The 19,641-nt window shown below is 46.4% G+C and overlaps 1 protein-coding gene across 2 annotated transcripts; it reads left to right on the top strand.

The window, feature by feature from the left end:
- Window positions 1-1,016: 1,016 nt before the first annotated feature.
- LOC115651652 (olfactory receptor 4S2-like) lies at window positions 1,017-4,746 on the top strand. Of its 2 annotated transcripts, XM_030562747.1 has the most exons (2): window positions 1,017-1,031; window positions 3,832-4,746. In XM_030562747.1, the coding sequence occupies exons 1-2, from the start codon at window positions 1,017-1,019 to the stop codon at window positions 4,744-4,746; spliced, it is 930 nt and encodes a 309-aa protein (XP_030418607.1). The 2 variants fall into 2 exon arrangements, with proteins under 2 accessions (XP_030418607.1, XP_030418605.1); XM_030562745.1 differs by lacking the exon at window positions 1,017-1,031 and having other exon boundaries at window positions 3,789-4,746.
- Window positions 4,747-19,641: the final 14,895 nt, after the last annotated feature.

The following is a 19,641-nucleotide window of genomic DNA, read 5'->3' as shown; positions in this document are numbered from 1 at the left end:
GAGACACAGAACAACTAAAAGGACGAAAGACCAAATTTGTGAAGGTATTTAGATGTTGTTCTGCTCCATATCACAAGGCCTGAGTGACTTAGATTGCTGAATCCCATTTTCAAAAGCGATTTAGACACTTAGAAGCCTAAGTCTCAGTCTGACTTAGGCTGCTTAGAAGCTGTCAATTTTGAAAAGGCAGTGTAGCTAAGTCCCTTAGCTCTTGTTATACTGAGAGGAGAAATGCCTAAAAATCTGGGTTTAACTGTCAAAAGGCACCAAACGTTTGCCTGAAAGATGGATCCAAAGCAATATGGCGTAGCTGCCTCTTCACTGTGACCTCCAATGGAATCACCATGAAATGCCTCTGGGAACACATTACCCAAGGCAATGTCAAGCTACCACTATATGATTCACTCTAAATGTTTCTGCTGTAACTTCCCAACTTGTTGGCTTTTAGCTCATGCTAAGTTGGCAGAAATAGGGTTTGGGTGGGTTACTCACTTAGGGATGCCACAAAGGGCACTCTGAGCCTTGTGTCTATTCAGCAGGAGGGGCATCAGATTCCTTCACCTTCCCCATCATCTTGGATGTGTGGATTCTGTGCTCTCCTCTTCCATTTGTTGCAGCCACTCTCTGGTGGCACAGAGCTAGCACACAGAGACCCCCACCAAGGCATGGATCATGAGACCTAGGAGCAGTATGGGGATGCCTGAAGGCTCGGTGCTGCCAAATTCAATAGAGAGAGAGAAAAGTCCGAGCAAACAGTTTGTGAACAACTCAGAAGTGAAAATTACCCATCTGAGCATTGTCATGTATGCTTAAGAGCTACAAATATGGTCAAAGAAAATCAATATTGCTTGTATGGATCATTTGCTCAGCAAAAATGGGGATAAATTCTCAATGAATGCTATGTCAATGAGATAGTTTGAGTGTCTCATATGGTTGCTTGATCTGGCCATATCATTGCAATTGTGGTTTCATGACACAACGTTGTGTTGCCACAGGGAATAACTAACTCGTCTCTTATGATTGACCTGTTTGTCTATGGCTGCAAAAGTAGAAGGGAGGGTATCGAGCCATATTCTCTTCCCTCCTGCCCCTATGTACAGATTTTGAAAAGCCATACAAAGTACAAACATCTTCTATATCCTTGATTCCCTGGTCTCACTCCTGTTTGTGTAGCAGCCTCCATCTGTGACACCCAACACACCAAGGATTTAACTGGGGATCTCCGGAGGTAAAGGCAGGAGTTGGTACAGCTTGAATTAAAGAGCAACAGCTTCAGCACCTAGGCGCATAGGAAGGTCGGAGACACGCGTTCACTAGTGAGTTACACTTTCACTGTGAATGGTATCAAGTGCCTGTATGAGATGGGAGGTCCCAGCACCAGTCATGCTCCTAGACTTCCCTCACTTTCCACAGCAGTGGCACCCCAGACTAAGCATAGGGTGGAATAGAAGATAATATCCTGGAATGGGAGCTGCAGTGGCCACATCACCAGGCATTTTCTCAGAACTCCCGTCATCCTGTGCAGCCAGGGTGTCTCTGAGAACTGATGCTGGAGTGAAATCCCATTGCCTCGGTCTTGTTACAAGCCCGGGTCCTGTCACAGCTGAGTCACATCATCACGTAGAAGAGAAATCCAAGCATTCTTCAGTCCCATATAGAAGTGATTAAGGGGTGATGCAAAAGCCACTGAAATCAACTTGGCATTTTTCCATTGATTTTGTTGGGCATGAGTTCTCTTCGGTTAAGGCCTGATCCAATGGCTGTTCACACACAGCAGGTCCACAGAGCTTGTTGCCTTTTGCCCAAGTTCTCGAGGTCCACTTTCTAAGCATAAGAGTGAAATGAGGAAGTTGACCCAGGATTTCCTGTGCCCTCTTCTTATGTAGGGGACACAAGTAGAAGGAACCAGATACTAGCAAGATCTCTAAGGCCATCACTTGGTGAAAATAGGAGAAGGCAGATGAGGGAGCATGTCATATTGAAAGATGGAGTTTGAAAAGAATGAAAGGGACTAACTCTCAGGAGAGCTTTGAAAGTTTGCTTCAAAGACATATTTAAAGTTGTCGAGGGGAGTGCTTCTTCAAAACTATTTCCAGCGAAGAAGCCTTGAAAAGCCCCTGGGAGCTCATTAACCAGGCAATGACGCACTGCCATTACATGTTTATTTTAAATATTTCTGCTGTGACTTCACAGCAAGGAGAGAGACAATTTTTCCCAAAGATTTTGTTGGGTCTTAGATTTTGCAGAGCGAGGGATGGGGACGATCTTAGACCTGAGGCTTTGTGAGTTGGGAGAGTGGTTGATGAGAAAAGATTCCTGAGGTCTGCCTTGAGCAAACCACTTCTCTAGTTCGCTTCTTTGGCCTTGGCAGAATTGACAGACAGCAAAGGACATCCTAACACAGGGCTTGTAAAGGTGTTAAGATGAAATTTACAAAGCAGAAAATTAATATCACAGGGAGTAACTGATGACCTTGTAAATCGCCCTCATCAACTGCTTACTGTTGTTCAGACCGGAACACCTTTGCTGCGGGAGCAGCTTAGAAGCAGGAAAAAATAAAACCCATCACCATCCAGGTAAGTTTTGAGATCTGCAAATACAACCCATGTGAATTTTCCAGCAAGGCTGAGTATTTCATGCTGTTCTTTTCCTACTTAGCTTTACCAATGTTAAAAAAAAAAAAAAAAGAAAGAACTTATTAGGATTCATTCCAATCTAATTCCCCACTCCATCAATCAGTCTTCAACTAATTCACCTAAAATACGATAAATGACTCTAAAATCTTCATTGCAAGTTTCCCTCTTGAAAAATCTTCATATTATTCTAATTTTATTTTTGAAATGTATGAAAAAGGTTTATTAGATGCTAGTCTGTAAGCCATGACCATCCCCACATCATAATTAATCCATTCCTGCTTATGACAGCACGTAAATACTTTTGTTTAAACACAGAAAATTTAATTCCAGTCACCTCACATCAAATGGTAACACACAAAAGGGCAAGTTCACTAGTAGGTTTCAGCTGATTTCCACCACTCTGGTGTTGGAGTTAACTGGTCAATCAAACAGTGTTTATGGCTACTTTGCATTTTTGGAGGAGCTTTAATAATCTAAAGTTTATCCATGAGTCCTGCTGATAAATTAGTGTTTCAGTTCTAGTTGAAATTGGGGTTTTGTGTAAAGCTGGTCAAAATTCTCCACAGAAACCATTTTTTCCAGTTAAAAATGGCATTTCAACTAAATGTAAATGTTGTGAAATAATTTTGTGATCAAAATAATCAGAGCAGTTTTCAAACATTGGTTACTGAACAAGATAACTCAGTTTCATGTTTGCATGTATAAATAAAAACTTTTTTGAGGATTTATGTGCTCAGATGCAAAGGTAAGAGATATGGCTATCCTTGCTTGAAAAAATTGATTTCTGAAGGTGTTTAACAATGCAGTACGAATAAAATAGAATGAGTGTGATGGAAGGGCTGATTGCAAAGCGTAGTTAAGATTAAATTTTTCACTTCCATTTAAAGTCTTTGATGATTCACCATGGGGGAAAAAAAGAATGAATTGGCTTCAGAGTTTCCACTCTAATAATTTTGAGTATTTACTGTTTACGGCAATATGCAACTCAAGCCAATTTCCTCTAGTTCCTTGAGTTACATAGCGCTCATTTTCATTTTTGGACAAAGTCTACGACTTTAGTCAATGCATCTTGACATTTATCTCATCACCGGTCAATATCTGTTGATTGTTCCTCTCCTTCTTTTGTGTCATGGCAGGTGGATTAGCAGTATTCCATATACCTGTTGTTTAAACTGAGTCCATGGAGCCCACACAGAATGTGACTGAATTCATCCTTTTGGGACTTTGCCACAATGAAATGTTACAGCCTGTGTGTTTTGTGTTCTTTGTACTCCTCTATATCGCTACTGTGCTGGGAAACCTTCTAATTATTGTCACTGTAAAGAACAGCCAATATCTGAAGTCTCCCATGTATTTCTTCCTCAGCTACCTGTCCTTTGTAGACATGTGCTTTTCCTCTGTCACTGCCCCAAAACTGATTGCGGACTTCTTTGTGGAGAGGAAAACCATCTCCTTTGACGGCTGCATAGCACAGCTGTTTGTGGTCCATTTCTTCGGGTGCACTGAAATCTTCCTCCTCACAGTGATGGCGTACGATCGTTACATTGCGATCTGCAAACCCCTCCATTACACAACCATCATGACCGGGTGTGTTTGCGGCTCCCTTGTGATGGCTTCATGGGTGGGTGGCTTTCTGCATTCCATAGCTCAGACATTTCTGATCATCCAGTTACCCTTCTGTGGGCCCAACAAGATTGACCACTATTTCTGTGATGTGCACCCTTTGCTGAAACTGGCCTGCACTGACACTTATCTTGTTGGCGTCATGGTCATTGTCAATAGCGGGATGATTTCCCTGATCTGTTTTGTTGTGCTGGTTGTGTCCTATGTCATCATCTTAGTCTCCTTGAGAACTCGCTCCTCCGAAGGTCGTCGGAAAGCTCTTTCCACCTGTACCTCCCATGTTGCTGTAGTGATTATATTTTTCGGGCCATTAATCTTCATGTATTTAAGACCTTCCACCACCTTCTCCGAGGATAAGATGGTCACGGTGTTCTACACCATTATCACCCCTCTGCTGAATCCCTTGATTTATACCTTACGCAATGAGGAGGTTAAAAATGCCATGAGAAAATTATGGAGCAGAAAAACAACGTTAGGGGTGAAATGAAAAATGGGATGTGTGGAATGAAACTTTCTAAGTTTGAGGGGAACTAGCAAAGTTTGGTTTCCCTAAACTTTTATTCTTACCTCGTTTATTAGGTTTTCTGTTTAAGTTTAAGTTAGTCAAGTAAACCCTAAGTTAGTTTTGATAGCTCTGAGCATTAGTTTCTTCTAAGCACTGCATCTCTCATTGAAGAATTGAGAAACCCCTACCGCAAGGCTGGGCCTGTGTCTCTTATCACCAGGTTATCAAGGAAGAGTATGAGTATATTAAGCAAAGCTGTGTAGCGTAGAATATTATATTACCATATGTATTTTTTGAATAGCAGTAATGCAATTGTAACTTTTTAACTCTGATTATTTTACTGTTTACTTCCTATTTCATTGATTTTAATAAAAAGTCTTTACAGCTATATCTGTGAGCTTCCTTTCATACCCCGAGGGTCCTTTGTAAATTCTATGGAGTCTGATTCGGGACAAGAACTTTTATCTTCTGATCAAACAGATTGGTAAACTAATAACCAATTATTAATAATAATATTAATGAAATTAAAATAGAATTAAATCGATAGCTTACATTAATGTTATTAGTACACCCTAAATCAGGCTACATCTTACCATTCTACTTTGATGTGAATGCTTCCAACATTTAAGGCTTAGTGAAAAGTGGAAATTTTTCCAGTTCTTTGGTCAGTTTTATACCTAATTTCAGATAGATTATTTGTGGTCATTATTGTAGTCCCAGTAGCACTGGAGCAGTATTACCCAGCGATAGCCCTGGACTCCTGCTCTGAAGTCATGGGGTAGTAGTCTTGGTTCTGTTATATTATGAATTTGGGTCAGTCACTTCCTTTCTCTGGACCTCTGCTTCCCTCCCATGTTTTGCCATTTTAGACTGTAATCTCTTCAGGGCAGGTACGGTCTTTTACTATGTTTGTGCAACACCAAGCATATGGAGTCCCAGTTTCAGTTGAGTCCACTAGGCAATGCTGGAATACTACTACCAGTAATAATTTTGCATTATGTTCTCTGGAACATGTAGGCATGTGCTCACTATGAGTATCTGTTAATGCAATGTATATGTTAAGTGCAATGTAAATGGAATGTGTATTCCATTCTGTGCATCCGAAGAACTGAGCTGTAGCCCATGAAAACTTATGCTGAAATAAATTTGTTAGTCTCTAAGGTGCCATAAGTACTCCTCTTCTTTTTGTGGATACAGACTAACACGGCTGCTACTCTGAGTTCTGGTGAAGAGATGCTCAGATTCACCTCGATTAATACAGTGATGCTACTTGCCCTTCTAAAGAAGCTACATTCAATTTGAGACATGAACACTCATTAAAATAAGGAAAGATGAAGTTAAAAGTTACTTGGATAAGTTAGATGTTTTCAAGTCACCAGGACCTGATGAAATGCATCCTAGAATACCCAAGGAACTGGCCTAGGAGATATCTGAGCCATTAGTTATTATTTTTGAAAAGTCCTGGAAGAGAAGAGAGATTCCAGAAGACTGGAAAAGAGCACATATAGTGCTTATCTCTAAAAAGGGAAATAAAGGTGTGATGCAGTAGGGACTGTCTGTGTGGGGAGTGGGAGAGCAGGGGAGGACTTTAGGGGATGGAAGATGCCAGGGCCTGTAACCTGAGCTAGGTAAGGGAGGGGAAATGTCAACACCTTTGCCCGGGAAGGGGAACAAAGGAAGGGAGTGGCAGGAGGGAAGCAGTTTGAGTTTGGGCTTGGGGCTGTGTGGGCGGAATTCAGGGTATCCTAGCTAGGATCCAAGCACCCTGAAAGCCCAGAAGGACTCGGTGGAGGGGTCCTGACTGTGCCTGCAAGCTCTGCTGTAGCCTGTGTTCCTGTTGTCCAATAAACCTTCTGTTTTACTGGCTGGCTGAGAGTCACTGTGGGTCCCAGGAAGAGGGGTGCAGGGCCGGACTCCCCCACACTCCGTGACAACTGGTGGCAGAATTGGGATATACTGCACCCCGTGGACGGCGCTTCCTGCAGTAAGTGACTGGGGAGCAGTAAAACGAAGGGGTGACTAACCCCTGGGAGTGTGTGCCCAGTGAGAAGGACTTTGCAGTAACAGGGTCCCCCGGGGGATTGCAGCGAGCGGTCCCAGGGGCGAAGGAGTCGGCACCTCGACCCTGGCAAAGAGGTGGTGACCTCACGAAGGGCTGGTGCACTAGGGGTCCCCCTGGAAACCGTGGGGAGCGGCGAGCGCCCCGGCCTGTGAGTGGCCAGCAGGAAGATGTATGCCAAGCGGCGCAAGTGTGACCTGGTGGAGCTATGCAAGCAGAGGGGGCTGCACCCAGGGAGGCTCAGCAAGGACCAGCTGATTGCCCGGCTGGAGGAGGAAGATCGGTTGAATGAACGGAGCCCTGTCTCTGAGGGAAGCAGCCGGGCAGATGCAGCGCAGGCACCAGTGTCTGTCCCCGCTGGGAGTGGTCAGCCGGCAGACGAGGGCTTCCCGAGACCCCCCCTTCCTAGGCGTAGGGGAAGGGCGGGGAGGAGCCCAGTGTATACCGAGGGCACCGTGACACCCCCGGCCTGCAGGGGAGCCTCCCGGCGAAGCTCACCCCCCAGCAGGGGATCCTCCCAGCAACGCTTGGCATCCGTGGAGCGGAGGCGGCTGGAATATGAAAGGGAGCTGAGATGGGAAGAGCTCGAGTTAAAGAGGCGAGAGCTGGAGGAGAAGGCGAAACAGCGTAAACATGAGGAGAACCAGCGCCAGCGTGAGTGGGAGGAGAAGGAGAACCAGTGTAAACATGAGCGGGAGGAGAAGGAGAAACAGCGTAAACATGAGCTGGACCTGGCCCAGCTGAGGAGCAGTGAGGCCCCGGCTGCGGTGAGTGAGGGGGGACCCAAGCCTACAAAGAGCTTTGATAAGCACTTGCTGCCCCGGCGTAAGGAGGGGGAGGACATAGATACCTTCCTGACGGCCTTTGAGAATGCCTGCGAGCTGCACAGGGTTGACCCTGCAGACAGGATCGCAGTTCTCACCCCCTTACTGGACCCCACAGCTGTGGAGGTGTACAGCCGACTGAAAGGGGCGGAGGCAGGGGACTGCGAACTGTTCAAACAGGCCCTGCTCCGCGAGTTTGGGCTGACTCCTGAGATGTACCGGAAAAAGTTCCGGAGCCAGCGTAAAACCCGTGAGGTCACATACCTACAACTGGTCAACCGGGCGCAGGGTTATGCCCACAAGTGGACAGCTGGGGCCCAAACTAAAGAGGACCTGCTTGACCTATTCATACTGGAACACCTGTACGAGCAGTGCCCGTCCGACCTGAGGCTGTGGTTGATGGACCAGAAGCCGGAGAACCCGCAGCATGCAGGCCAGCTCGCCGACCAATTTGTGGACAGTCGGGCAGGGGATGGCAGGGAGGCGTCTCGGAGGAGCAGGCCTGCCTCAACGCAGAGAGAGAGTCATCATGGGACCTCCCAAAGGGGGCCTATGGAGAACCCCCCCAAAAGGGGAACATCCAGCGGCAGGTCCCTCCGACCCACTCAAGGGGACCCACGAGATATGGGCTGCTATCGCTGTGGCCAACGAGGTCACATACGGGCCCAGTGCCCCAAGCTCAGGGACAGACCAAGCAGACCCAACCCGCAGAGGGTGGACTGGGTAAAAACCCAATCGGAGGAGGGGCTACATTCCCAGGAAAGGAGGGTTGGCAACATACCACCTGTGGATGCTCCAGGTTCCGGGTTTTTGGTTTACCAGGTGGGCGCGGGGCTGCCCCTCCGGAAGGAGTGCATTGTTTCCCTGGAAGTGGATGGGAGGAAGGTCACTGGGTACTGGGACACGGGCGCAGAGGTGACTCTGGCCCGGCCCAAGGTGGTGGCCTCAGATCGGATGGTGCCCGACACCTACCTGACCCTGATGGGCGTGGCGGGACCCCATTCAAGGTACCCGTGGCAAGGGTACACCTGAAATGGGGGGCCAAGGAGGGCCCCAAGGATGTGGGGGTACACCAATATTTGCCCACTGACGTGTTAATGGGAGGGGACCTTGAGGACTGGCCTAGTAACACCCAGAGTGCCCTGGTCGTGACTCGTAGTCAGAGTCGGCAAATGGCACTGCTCCCCGACAACGGGGAAGGTACTCGATCTGAGGTGCAGGACCCTAACCCAGGGAGCGGGGAACGCCCAGGGGCACGGTGCAGAGAGGCTGCGGCCTCAGACCCAGCCCGCAAGAGAGAGCCGGTCCCCATTCCTGTCCCAGCTGCTGAGTTCCAGGCCGAGTTGCAGAAAGATCCCTCCTTGCGGAAGCACAGGGACCGGGCTGACCTTAGTTCGGTACAGACCATGAGGAGAGGTTGCAAGGAGAGGTTCCTGTGGGAGAAGGGGTTCCTGTACCGAGAATGGGCTCCCCCAGGGGAAGTAGAGTCATGGGGGATCAGGAGGCAGCTGGTGGTTCCCCAGAAGTTTCGTCACAAGCTGCTGTACCTGGCCCATGACATCCCTCTCGCAGGGCACCAGGGAATCCGGCGCACCAGGCAGAGGCTGCTACAGAACTTTTACTGGCCTGGGGTCTTTACCCATGTCCGACAGTACTGCCAATCCTGTGACCCCTGCCAGAGGGTGGGGAAGGCCCGGGACAAGGGGAAAGCGGCTTTGAGGCCTTTACCCATCATAGAAGAACCTTTCCAGAAGGTGGCCATGGACATAGTGGGACCCCTCAGCAAGACGACCCTGTCAGGGAAGAAATACATCCTGGTGGTGGTGGATTTTGCCACTCGCTACCCCGAGGCGGTGGCCTTGTCCTCTATCGAAGCAGACACAGTGGCAGATGCGCTGCTGACAATTTTCAGCCGGGTGGGGTTCCCCAAGGAGGTCTTAACGGACCAGGGGTCCAACTTCATGTCGGCCCTGCTCCGGGCCTTATGGCAGAAATGTGGGGTCCAGCACAACTGGGCCTCAGTATATCACCCCCAGTCCAACGGGCTGGTAGAAAGGTTCAACGGGATGCTGAAGATGATGCTAAAAACATTTATGAACCAGCATCCGCAAGATTGGGACAAGTACTTACCTCACCTGCTGTTTGCGTACAGGGAGGTACCCCAGGAATCTACCGGGTTTTCACCTTTCGAACTGTTGTATGGAAGGCGGGTGAGGGGGCCCCTAGACCTGATGAGGGACGAATGGGAGGGGAAGGCCGCTCCCGAGGGAGAGTCAGTGGTGGAGTATGTCCTGGCCTTCCGGGAAAGACTGGCCGAGCTCATGGGCCTGGCCAGGGAGAATCTGGCCCGAGCCCAGAGGAGGCAGAAGGTCTGGTATGACCGCACAGCACGAGCCTGTGCCTTCGCCACCGGGGATCAGGTGATGGTTCTCATCCCCGTGAGGAGAAACAAACTCCAGGCCGCCTGGGAAGGGCCCTTCAAGGTTATCAAGCAACTGAATGAGGTAAACTATGTGGTGGAGCTGTCAAACCGGGCACATCACCGTCGGGTGTACCATGTGAACATGATGAAACCATACTATGACAGGGGGAATGTGGTGTTGGCCGTGTGTGGACATTGGGAGGGGCAGGGAGATGACCCCTTAGTGGATCTGTTCCCTGAGACAAAAGCTGGTTCCCCCCTGGAGGCGATTCCCCTCTCTGAGCAACTGACCCCAGGCCAGCACGCTGAGATCAGAGGGGTGCTGCATCTGTACCGACAGCTGTTTTCCAACCAGCCTGGATGCACTAATTTGACTGTCCACAGGGTGGAGACCGGGTCACATGCCCCTATAAGATGCTCCCCTTTTCGGGTCACTGGTAAAACTGCCCAGGATCTTGAAAGAGAGGTCAGGGACATGCTGGCTTTGGGGGTGATCCAGCCGTCTTCCAGCCCTTGGGCCTCGCCAGTGGTGCTAGTCCCCAAGAAGGATGGGTCAATCCGGTTCTGTGTGGACTATCGAAAGCTCAATGCCATCACCGTATCTGATGCCTACCCTATGCCCAGGCCTGACGAGCTCCTAGACAAGCTGGGAGGTGCTCGGTACCTCACCACTATGGATCTTACCAAAGGCTACTGGCAAGTGCCGCTGGACGCAGATGCCAGGCTGAAATCGGCCTTTATCACCCCTCTGGGGCTCTATGAGTTTCTGACCCTGCCCTTCGGCCTCAAGGGAGCGCCGGCCACCTTCCAGCGCCTGGTGGATCAGCTACTGAGGGGGATGGAGAGTTTTGCCGTGGTGTATATTGACGACATCTGCGTCTTCAGCCAGACCTGGGAGGACCACATGTCCCAGGTTAAACAAGTCCTAGACCGACTCCGAAAGGCTGGGTTAACAGTAAAGGCTGAGAAGTGCAAGGTGGGGATGGCTGAAGTATCTTACCTGGGCCATCGGGTGGGGAGCGGCTGCCTGAAGCCGGAACCAGCCAAGGTGGAGGTGATCAGAGACTGGCCTGCTCCCCAAACCAAAAAGCAGGTCCAGGCCTTTATTGGGATGGCGGGGTACTATCGAAGGTTCGTGCCCCACTTTAGTGCCATAGCCGGCCCCATCACTGAACTGTGCAAAAAGGGGAAGCCAGACAAGGTGATCTGGACTGAGCAGTGCCAGGAGGCTTTCCGGGCGCTGAAGGAGGCTCTGGTTAGTGGCCCAGTTCTGGCAAACCCCGATTTTGACAAACCCTTTATGGTGTTCACTGATGCCTCAGACACGGGACTGGGGGCAGTGTTAATGCAGGAGGATGAAAAGGGGGAGAGACACCCCATCGTGTACCTGAGTAAGAAGCTGCTACCCCGGGAACAAAGCTACGCGGCCATCGAGAAGGAATGCCTGGCCATGGTGTGGGCCCTTAAGAAACTAGAGCCATATCTCTTTGGGCGACACTTCACCGTGTACACCGACCACTCTCCCCTGACCTGGCTGCACCAGATGAAAGGAACCAACGCCAAGCTCCTGAGGTGGAGCCTGCTCCTGCAGGACTATGACATGGACGTGGTCCATGTGAAGGGAAGTGCCAACCTGACAGCGGATGCGTTGTCCCGGAGAGGGGACCCTGAACTTCCCCAGGTCACTGGGCAGAGTGACCCCGCTCAGTTCAGACTCGAAGGGGGGAGAGATGTGATGCAGTAGGGACTGTCTGTGTGAGGAGTGGGAGAGCAGGGGAGGACTTTAGGGGATGGAAGATGCCAGGGCCTGTAACCTGAGCTAGGTAAGGGAGGGGAAAGGTCAACACCTTTGCCCGGGAAGGGGAACAAAGGAAGGGAGTGGCAGGAGGGAAGCAGTTTGAGTTTGGGCTTGGGGCTGTGTGGGTGGAATTCAGGGTATCCTAGCTAGGATCCAAGCACCCTGAAAGCCCAGAAGGACTCGGTGGAGGGGTTCTGACTGTGCCTGCAAGCTCTGCTGTAGCCTGTGTTCCTGTTGTCCAATAAACCTTCTGTTTTACTGGCTGGCTGAGAGTCACTGTGGGTCCCAGGAAGAGGGGTGCAGGGCCGGACTCCCCCACACTCCGTGACAAAAGGCAACCCAGGCAATTACAGACTAGTCAGCTTCACTTCTGTACCAGCTAAGATAATGGAGGAAATAATTAGGGAATCAATATTTAGAAGTTAATAAGGTGATAAGTGATAGTCAGCATGGATTTGTCAAGAAGAAATCATGTCAAACCAACCTGATAGCCTTTTTGACAGGGTAACGAGCCTTGTGGATAGGGGGAATGTGTTAGATGTGGTATAGCTCGACTTTAGTAAGGCTTGTGATACAGTCTTGCATGACCTTCTAATTAAGAAACTAGGCAAATACAATCTAGAAGGAGCTACTATAAAGTGGATGCATAACTGGCTGGAAAACTGCTCCCACAGGGTATTTATCAATGGTTCATAGTCATGGCGGAAGGGCACAATGAGTGGGGTCCTGCAGGGATCAGTTCTGGGACCATTTTATTCAATGTCTTCATCAACCATTTAGATAATGGCATAGAGAGTGCACTTATAAAGTTTATGGATGATACCAAGCTGGGAGGGGTTGCAAGTGCCTTGGAGGATAGGATGAAAATTCAAAATGATCTGGAGAAACTGGAGAAGTGTTCTGAAGTAAATAGGATGAAATTCAAGAAGGACAAATGCAAAGTGCTCCACTTAGGAAGCAACAATCAGTTGAACACATACAGAATGGGAAATGACTGCCTTGGAGGGAGTACTGCAGAAAGGGATCTGGGGTCATAGCAGACCACAAGTTAAATATGAGTCAACAGTGTAAAGCTTTTGCAATAAAAGCAAACATCCTTCTGGAATGTATTAGCAGGAGTATTGGAAACAAGACACCAGAAGTAATTCTTTCGTTATACTCTGCACTGATTAGGCTTCAATTGGAGTACTGTGTCCAGTTGTGGGTGCCACATTTCAGGAAGGATGTGGCTAAATTGCAGGGAGTCCAGAGAAGAGCAACAAAAAATTATTAAAGGTCTAGAAAACATGAGCTATGAGGGCAGATTGAAAGAATTGGGTTTGTTTAGTCTGCAAAAGAGAAGACTGAGAGGGGACATGAGAACAGTTTTCAAGTATCTAAAAGGTTGTTACAAGAAGGAGGGAGAAAAATTATTCTCAGTCTCTGAGGATAGGACAAGCAATCGGCTTAAATAGCAGCAAGGGCGGTTTAGGTTGACTATTAGGAAAAAATTCCTAACTGTCAGGGTGGATCGGCACTGGAATAAATTGCCTAAGGAGGTTGTGGATATTCCATGATCGGAGATTTTTAAGAGCAGGTTAGACAAACACCTGTAAGGGATGTTTTAGATGGTGCTGGGCCTGCCATGAGTGCAGGGGACTGGACCCAGGGCCGGCGCTTCCATTGAGGCGAACTAGGCAATTGCCTAGGGTGCCAGGATTTTCGGGGAGTGGCATTTTGCCAGGGGCGGGGCAGCAGGCAGCTCTGGTGGACCTGCCGCAATCGTGCCTGCGGAGGGACTGTTGGTCCGCGGCTCCGGTGGAGCTGCCACAGGCACGGCTGCGACAGCTCCACCGGAGCTGCGGACCAACGGACCCTCCGCAGAAATGGCTGCGGCAGCTTCACCGGAGCTGCAGGAGCGGCGTGCGGGGTCGGCGAAATGACCGTGCACCTAGGGCGTGAAAAACTCTAGCGCCGGTCCTGACTGGACCTGATTACCTCTCCAGGATCCTTCCAGTCCTATGATTCTATGAAAATGTTGACTATCATGTTATTATAATCTGACATGAGATACCCCATTAGGACATAACTTAACAATTATGCACTACTACTATGAAAATAATAAAAGTATGGTAAAAATGAAAATAAAGTAGAAAACATTTTAAAACAACAAGTTTGAATTATTTTTCTGAAATTAAGTTTTCTGATTTCTTTTTATGGGAATTTGCACTGAAGTAGATATGATTTCATGAAAAAAATCATTTAAATCGATATGACATTGTCGGACAGAAAACTAAACAAAAAGCTTTTGAATGCACATAAGGATTTTCTGTACTCTACGGCCTTGCTAAAATATACCAAATCGTACAGAGCACTTATGGAACAATGGGCCAAATGCTTGATTCATAGTCAAGTGCAGCTGTGTTCCAGCATTGTCAGAAGAAATCATTGCAAAAGATGGAATCTCCATATTTTATTTTTACAATCCAGCAGAGCTTCAAAATCATGGAGGTTGCAGGTTCCATTAAGAATGTCCTTTGATTGTTGGTAACTCAGTAACTTTTGAAGTAGGACTCGGATCTAATGATAACTTTTTTTTTATAATCTTCTTCTTATCTCAGATAAACACCAACACAGGGATACAACGGTAACATCCAGAGATACTTAGCGTAGGTCCAGTGGGCATAATTAAAACTTCTTTGGAAAACAAAAGTTCTGTAATGACGCAAGTTGCAAACTAAATTATACTGTTACACTCAATTACTTAGCTACAAAGTGAGAATATGCCATGCACAATAAGAGTTAGAGGAGTCTCCAGATGCTGAAGTAAACTTGGAACAAAAGAATTCCAGACACTGGTTTGCTTCACTCACATTAGCCTAGTTCCTATGCCTGGTCTAATAGTTAAAACAAAGCAAAACAAAAAAATGAATTGATGACTATATCTACAACCAAAGCATGCAGTTTGAGTCACTCTGATCCATTGAGTTCTGTTCTTTGTTTTGTGTGGTTTCAGCTTTTAGGTGACCACTGGTATGTTTAGGAAAGTGTTTGCAAACCCCAACCTTTTCACAGATATTATTGCAAATTCTTCTGAAAATTGGTCCCAGAAAGAGCACTTTTCCATCTTTCATTAGTCTCCAGATGAAAAAGTTCTTTGTTCATCCCTTCAAATGGGAAGTAGGAAGTATATCGTATGGCTTAGGTGTCCTGTCTCCCAAAAGAACAAATAGCAAAGATGGAATAGTTAAAAGGAGCGATTTGTGAACAATGCATAAATGAACATCATTTGGCCCAACTACTGTCCAAATTCTAATAAATACCATTTCATTCTAAGGAAATCAGGTTCATTTGACAAATGATTTATTAAGCAAAACTGAGTCTAATTCCCAGTAACTACTGTTTTAAAGGAATAAGTTGACTTTGCCATGTGCCTGCGCTGAGAGAGATCTCAGATTCTCGGTTTTGTGTTATTACAGATAGGCTAACATCATAAGTCTCTCATTATGGATCAATGCGGGACTGGTTCCGTCAGTTGGTAAGTGAGGTTGTGGGTGTTTATCCCCACTCCCAATACATCTCTTGCCGAAATGAGCAAGGGCAGCCACCTCCTAAATCTGTGTGGCCTTTGATCCAGGTCCCAGTGAAATCAATGGGAACCTTTCACTGGCTTTCACCGTAAGAACACAGCACCACTGGTGGTGCTAGACTTCCCACTCCAGCTGTAGGCCCAGAGCAGTCATGGAGTGGCATGTAAGCAACATCCTGTGACAAAATGTGTCAGGACCCCTTTGGGCATGCACTTCCCCAGAGCCCTCACTGCTTGATATTGCTATAATGTCTCTGCTGCAAAGCTTTCTGAATCATTCCTTCCATGGGTCCTTGCACTGTTATGACTGACGCCTGTAACTTTACTGCATGAGCACGTAGAACAGAAATCGGAATATTGTTAAATCTCTTCTTTAAGTGATTGCTTAGGAGTAGAGTGAGCTGACTTTTAAAATTGAAACTTTTTTACCAGCAAAATGCAGATTTAAGCAAACTTGTTGATTTCACTGAATTGTTTTGGTAAGGGGAAGGGAAACTTTTTAAAAGTTTCAAAAAAAATAAATATTTTGTTTTGATTTTTCTAAAACAATCTTTTAGTTTTTTTGGTCCAAAATGACTTTTTGTTTTAACATTTCCTTTACTTTTATTAAAAAAAATTTAAAAAAATATTAAAAATTGCACAAAACCAAATCAACATGTTTCATTAATGGTCTAGCAAAATATTTCATTTGACCCAAAATGAACTTTTTAAAAAACTTTTCAATTTACCAAAATTTTCGTTTTGGTTCAACCCAGAACAGTTCCTCTCCCACACAATTTCTCTTTGGAATTTCCAGTGAACTGAGAAATCTATTTACAGGACTCTACTTAGAAGCGATAGCTGTTCACACCCAACATTTCCTAGAGGGCTAAGTCTCCATTGCTACACTTCTCAAGATCCCTCTTCCTGAACGTTAGGAGACAACTGAAGACTTTGACACAGGAGTTCCTGCAATGTCTTGTTATGTAGAAAGGTGTCAATGGAATGAACCAGATATGAATCACGTTTGCAATAGAAAGGCCTCCAACCTATAGCACAATCTGTTGGTAAAACCTCTAATTGTAAGTGTGAGACACAGGACAACTAAAGGGACGTAAGACCATATTTGTGAGGGTATTTAGATGTTGTTCTGCTCCATATCACAAGGCCTGAGTGACTTAGATTGCTGAATCCCATTTTCAAAAGTGATTTAGACACTTAGAAGCCTAAATCTCAGTCTGACTTAGGCTGCTTAGAAGCTGTCAGTTTTGAAAAGGCAGTGTAGCTAAGTCCCTTAGCTCTTGTAATACTGAGAGGAGAAATGCCTAAAAATCTGGGCTTAACTGTCAACATGCACCAAACGTTTGCCTGAAAGATTTATCCAAAGCAATATGGTGTAGCTGCCTCTTCACTGTGACTTCCAATGGAATCACCATGAAATGCCTCTGGGAATACATTACCCAAGGCAATGTCATGCTACCACTATATGATTCACTCTAAATGTTTCTGCTGTAACTTCACAGATCATAGGCTTTTAGCTCATGCTAAGTGGCAGCAATAGGGCTTTGGGTGAGTTACTCACTTAGGGATGCCACAAAGGGCACTCTGAGCCTTGTGTCTATTCATCAGGAGGGGCATCAGATTCCTTCACCCTCCCCATCATCTTGGATGTGTGGATTCTGTGCTCACCTCTTCCATTTGTTGCGGCCACTTTCTGGTGGCACAGAGCTAACACACACAGACCCCCACCAAGGCATGAGTCATGAGATCTAGGAGCAGTATGGGGATGCCTGAAGGTTCGGTGGTGCCAAATTCAATACAGAGAGAGTAGAGTCCGAGCAAACAGTTTGTGAACAACTCAGAAGTGAAAATTACCCATCTGAACATTGTCATGTATACTTAAGCGTTACAAATATGGTCAAAGAAAATCAGTATTGCTTGTCTGAATAATTTGCTTAGCAAAAACAGGGATAAATTCTCAATGAATGCTATGTGAGTGAAATAGTCTGAATGTCTCAAATGACTGCTTGATCTGGCCATATCATTGCAATTGTGGTTTCATGACACAGTGCTGTGTTGCCACAGGGAAAAACTAACTCTTCTCTTAAGATGGACCAGTTTGTCTATGGCTGCATAAGTAGAAGGGAGGGTATTAAGCCATATTCTCTTCCCTCCCACCCCCGTGTACAGATTTTGAAAAGCCATACAAAGTACAAACATCGTCTATATCCTTGATTCCATGGTCCCACTCCTGTTTTTGTAGCAACTTCCATCTGTGACACCCAACACACCAAGGATTTAACTGGGGATCTCTGGAGGATCCCAAGGCAGGAGTTGGTACAGCTTGAATTAAAGAGCAACAGCTTCAGCACTTAGGCACATAGGAAGGTCGGAGACACGCGTTCACTAGTGAGTTACACTTTCACTGTGAATGGTATCAAGTGCCTGTATGAGATGGGAGGTCCCAACACCAGTCATGCTCCTAGACTTCCCTCACTTTCCACAGCAGTGGCACCCCAGACTAAGAATTGGGTGGAACACAAGATAACATCCTGGAATGGGAGCAGCAGTGGCCACATCACCAGGCATTTTCTCAGAACTCCCATCATCCTGTGCAGCCAGGGTGTCTCTGAGAACTGATGCTGGAGTGAAATCCCATTGCCCCAGTCTTGTTACAAGCCCGGGTCCTGTCACAGCTGAGTCACATCATCACGTAGAAGAGAAATCTAAGCATTCTTCAGTCCCATATAGAAGTGATTAAGGGGTGATGCAAAAGCCACTGAAGTCAACTTGGCATTTTACCATTGATTTTGTTGGGCATGAGTTCTCTTCGGTTAAGGCCTGATCCAATGGCTGTTCACACACAGCAGGTCCACAGAGCTTGTTGTCTATTGCCCAAGTTCTCAAGGTCCACTTTCTAAGCACAGGAGTGAAATGAGGAAGTTGGCACAGGATTTCAGGGGACACAAGTAGAAGGAACCAGATACTAGCAAGATCTCTAAGGCCATCACTTGGTGAAAATAGGAGAGGGCAGGTGAGGGAGCGTGTCATATTGAATGCTGGAGTTTGAAAAGAATGAAAGAGAATAACTCTCAGGAGAGTTTTGAAAGTTTGCTTCAAAGACTTGTTTGAAGTTGTCTAGGGGAGTGCTTCTTCAAAACTATTTCCAGTGAAGAAGCCTTGAAAAGCCACTGGGAGCTCATTAACCAGGCAATGACGCATTGCCATTACATATTTCTTTTAAATATTTCTGCTGTGACTTCACAGCAAGGAGAGAGACAATTTTTCCCAAAGATCTTGTTGGGTCTTAGATTTTGCAGAGTGAGGGATGGAGACGGTCTTAGACCTGAGGCTTTGTGAGTTGGGAAAGTGGTTGCTGTGAAAAGAATGCTGAGGTCTGCCTTGAGCAAACCACTTCTCTAGTTCGCTTCTTTGGCCTTGGCAGAATTGACAGACAGCAAAGGACATCCTAACACAGGGCTTGTAAAGATGTTAGGATGAAATTTACAAAGCAGAAAATTCATATCGCAGGGAGTAACTGATGACCTTGTAAATCGCCCTCATCAACTGCTTACTGTTGTTCAGACCGGAACACCTTTGCTGCGGGAGCAGCTTAGAAGCAGGAAAAAATAAAACCCATCACCATCCAGGTAAGTTTTGAGATCTGCAAATACAACCCATGTGAATTTTCCAGCAAGGCTGAGTATTTCATGCTGTTCTTTTCCTACTTAGCTTTACCAATGTAAAAAAAAAAAAAAAAAAAAAAAAGGAAAGAACTTATTAGGATTCATTCCAATCTAATTCCCCGCTCCATCAATCAGTCTCCAACTAATTCACCTAAAATACGATAAATGACTCTAAAATCTTCATTGCAAGTTTCCCTCTTGAAAAATTTTCATATTATTCTAATTTTATTTTTGAAATGTATGAAAAAGGTTTATTAGATGCTAGTCTGTAAGCCATGACCATCCCCACATCATAATTAATCCATTCCTGCTTATGACAGCACGTAAATACTTTTGTTTAAACACAGAAAATGTAATTCCAGTCACCTCACATCAAATGGTAACACACAAAAGGGCAAGTTCACTAGTAGGTTTCAGCTGATTTCCACCACTCTGGTGTCGGAGTTAACTGGTCAAACAGTGTTTATGGCTACTTTGCATTTTTGGAGGAGCTTTAATAATCTAAAGTTTATCCATGAGTCCTGCTGATAAATTAGTGTTT

Source organism: Gopherus evgoodei, chromosome 4 (assembly GCF_007399415.2).
Source record: "Gopherus evgoodei ecotype Sinaloan lineage chromosome 4, rGopEvg1_v1.p, whole genome shotgun sequence".
NCBI classification, from domain to species: Eukaryota; Metazoa; Chordata; order Testudines; family Testudinidae; genus Gopherus; species Gopherus evgoodei.
Note: the sequence above shows the minus strand (reverse complement) of the source record. Positions and strands in the feature narration are given on the sequence as shown.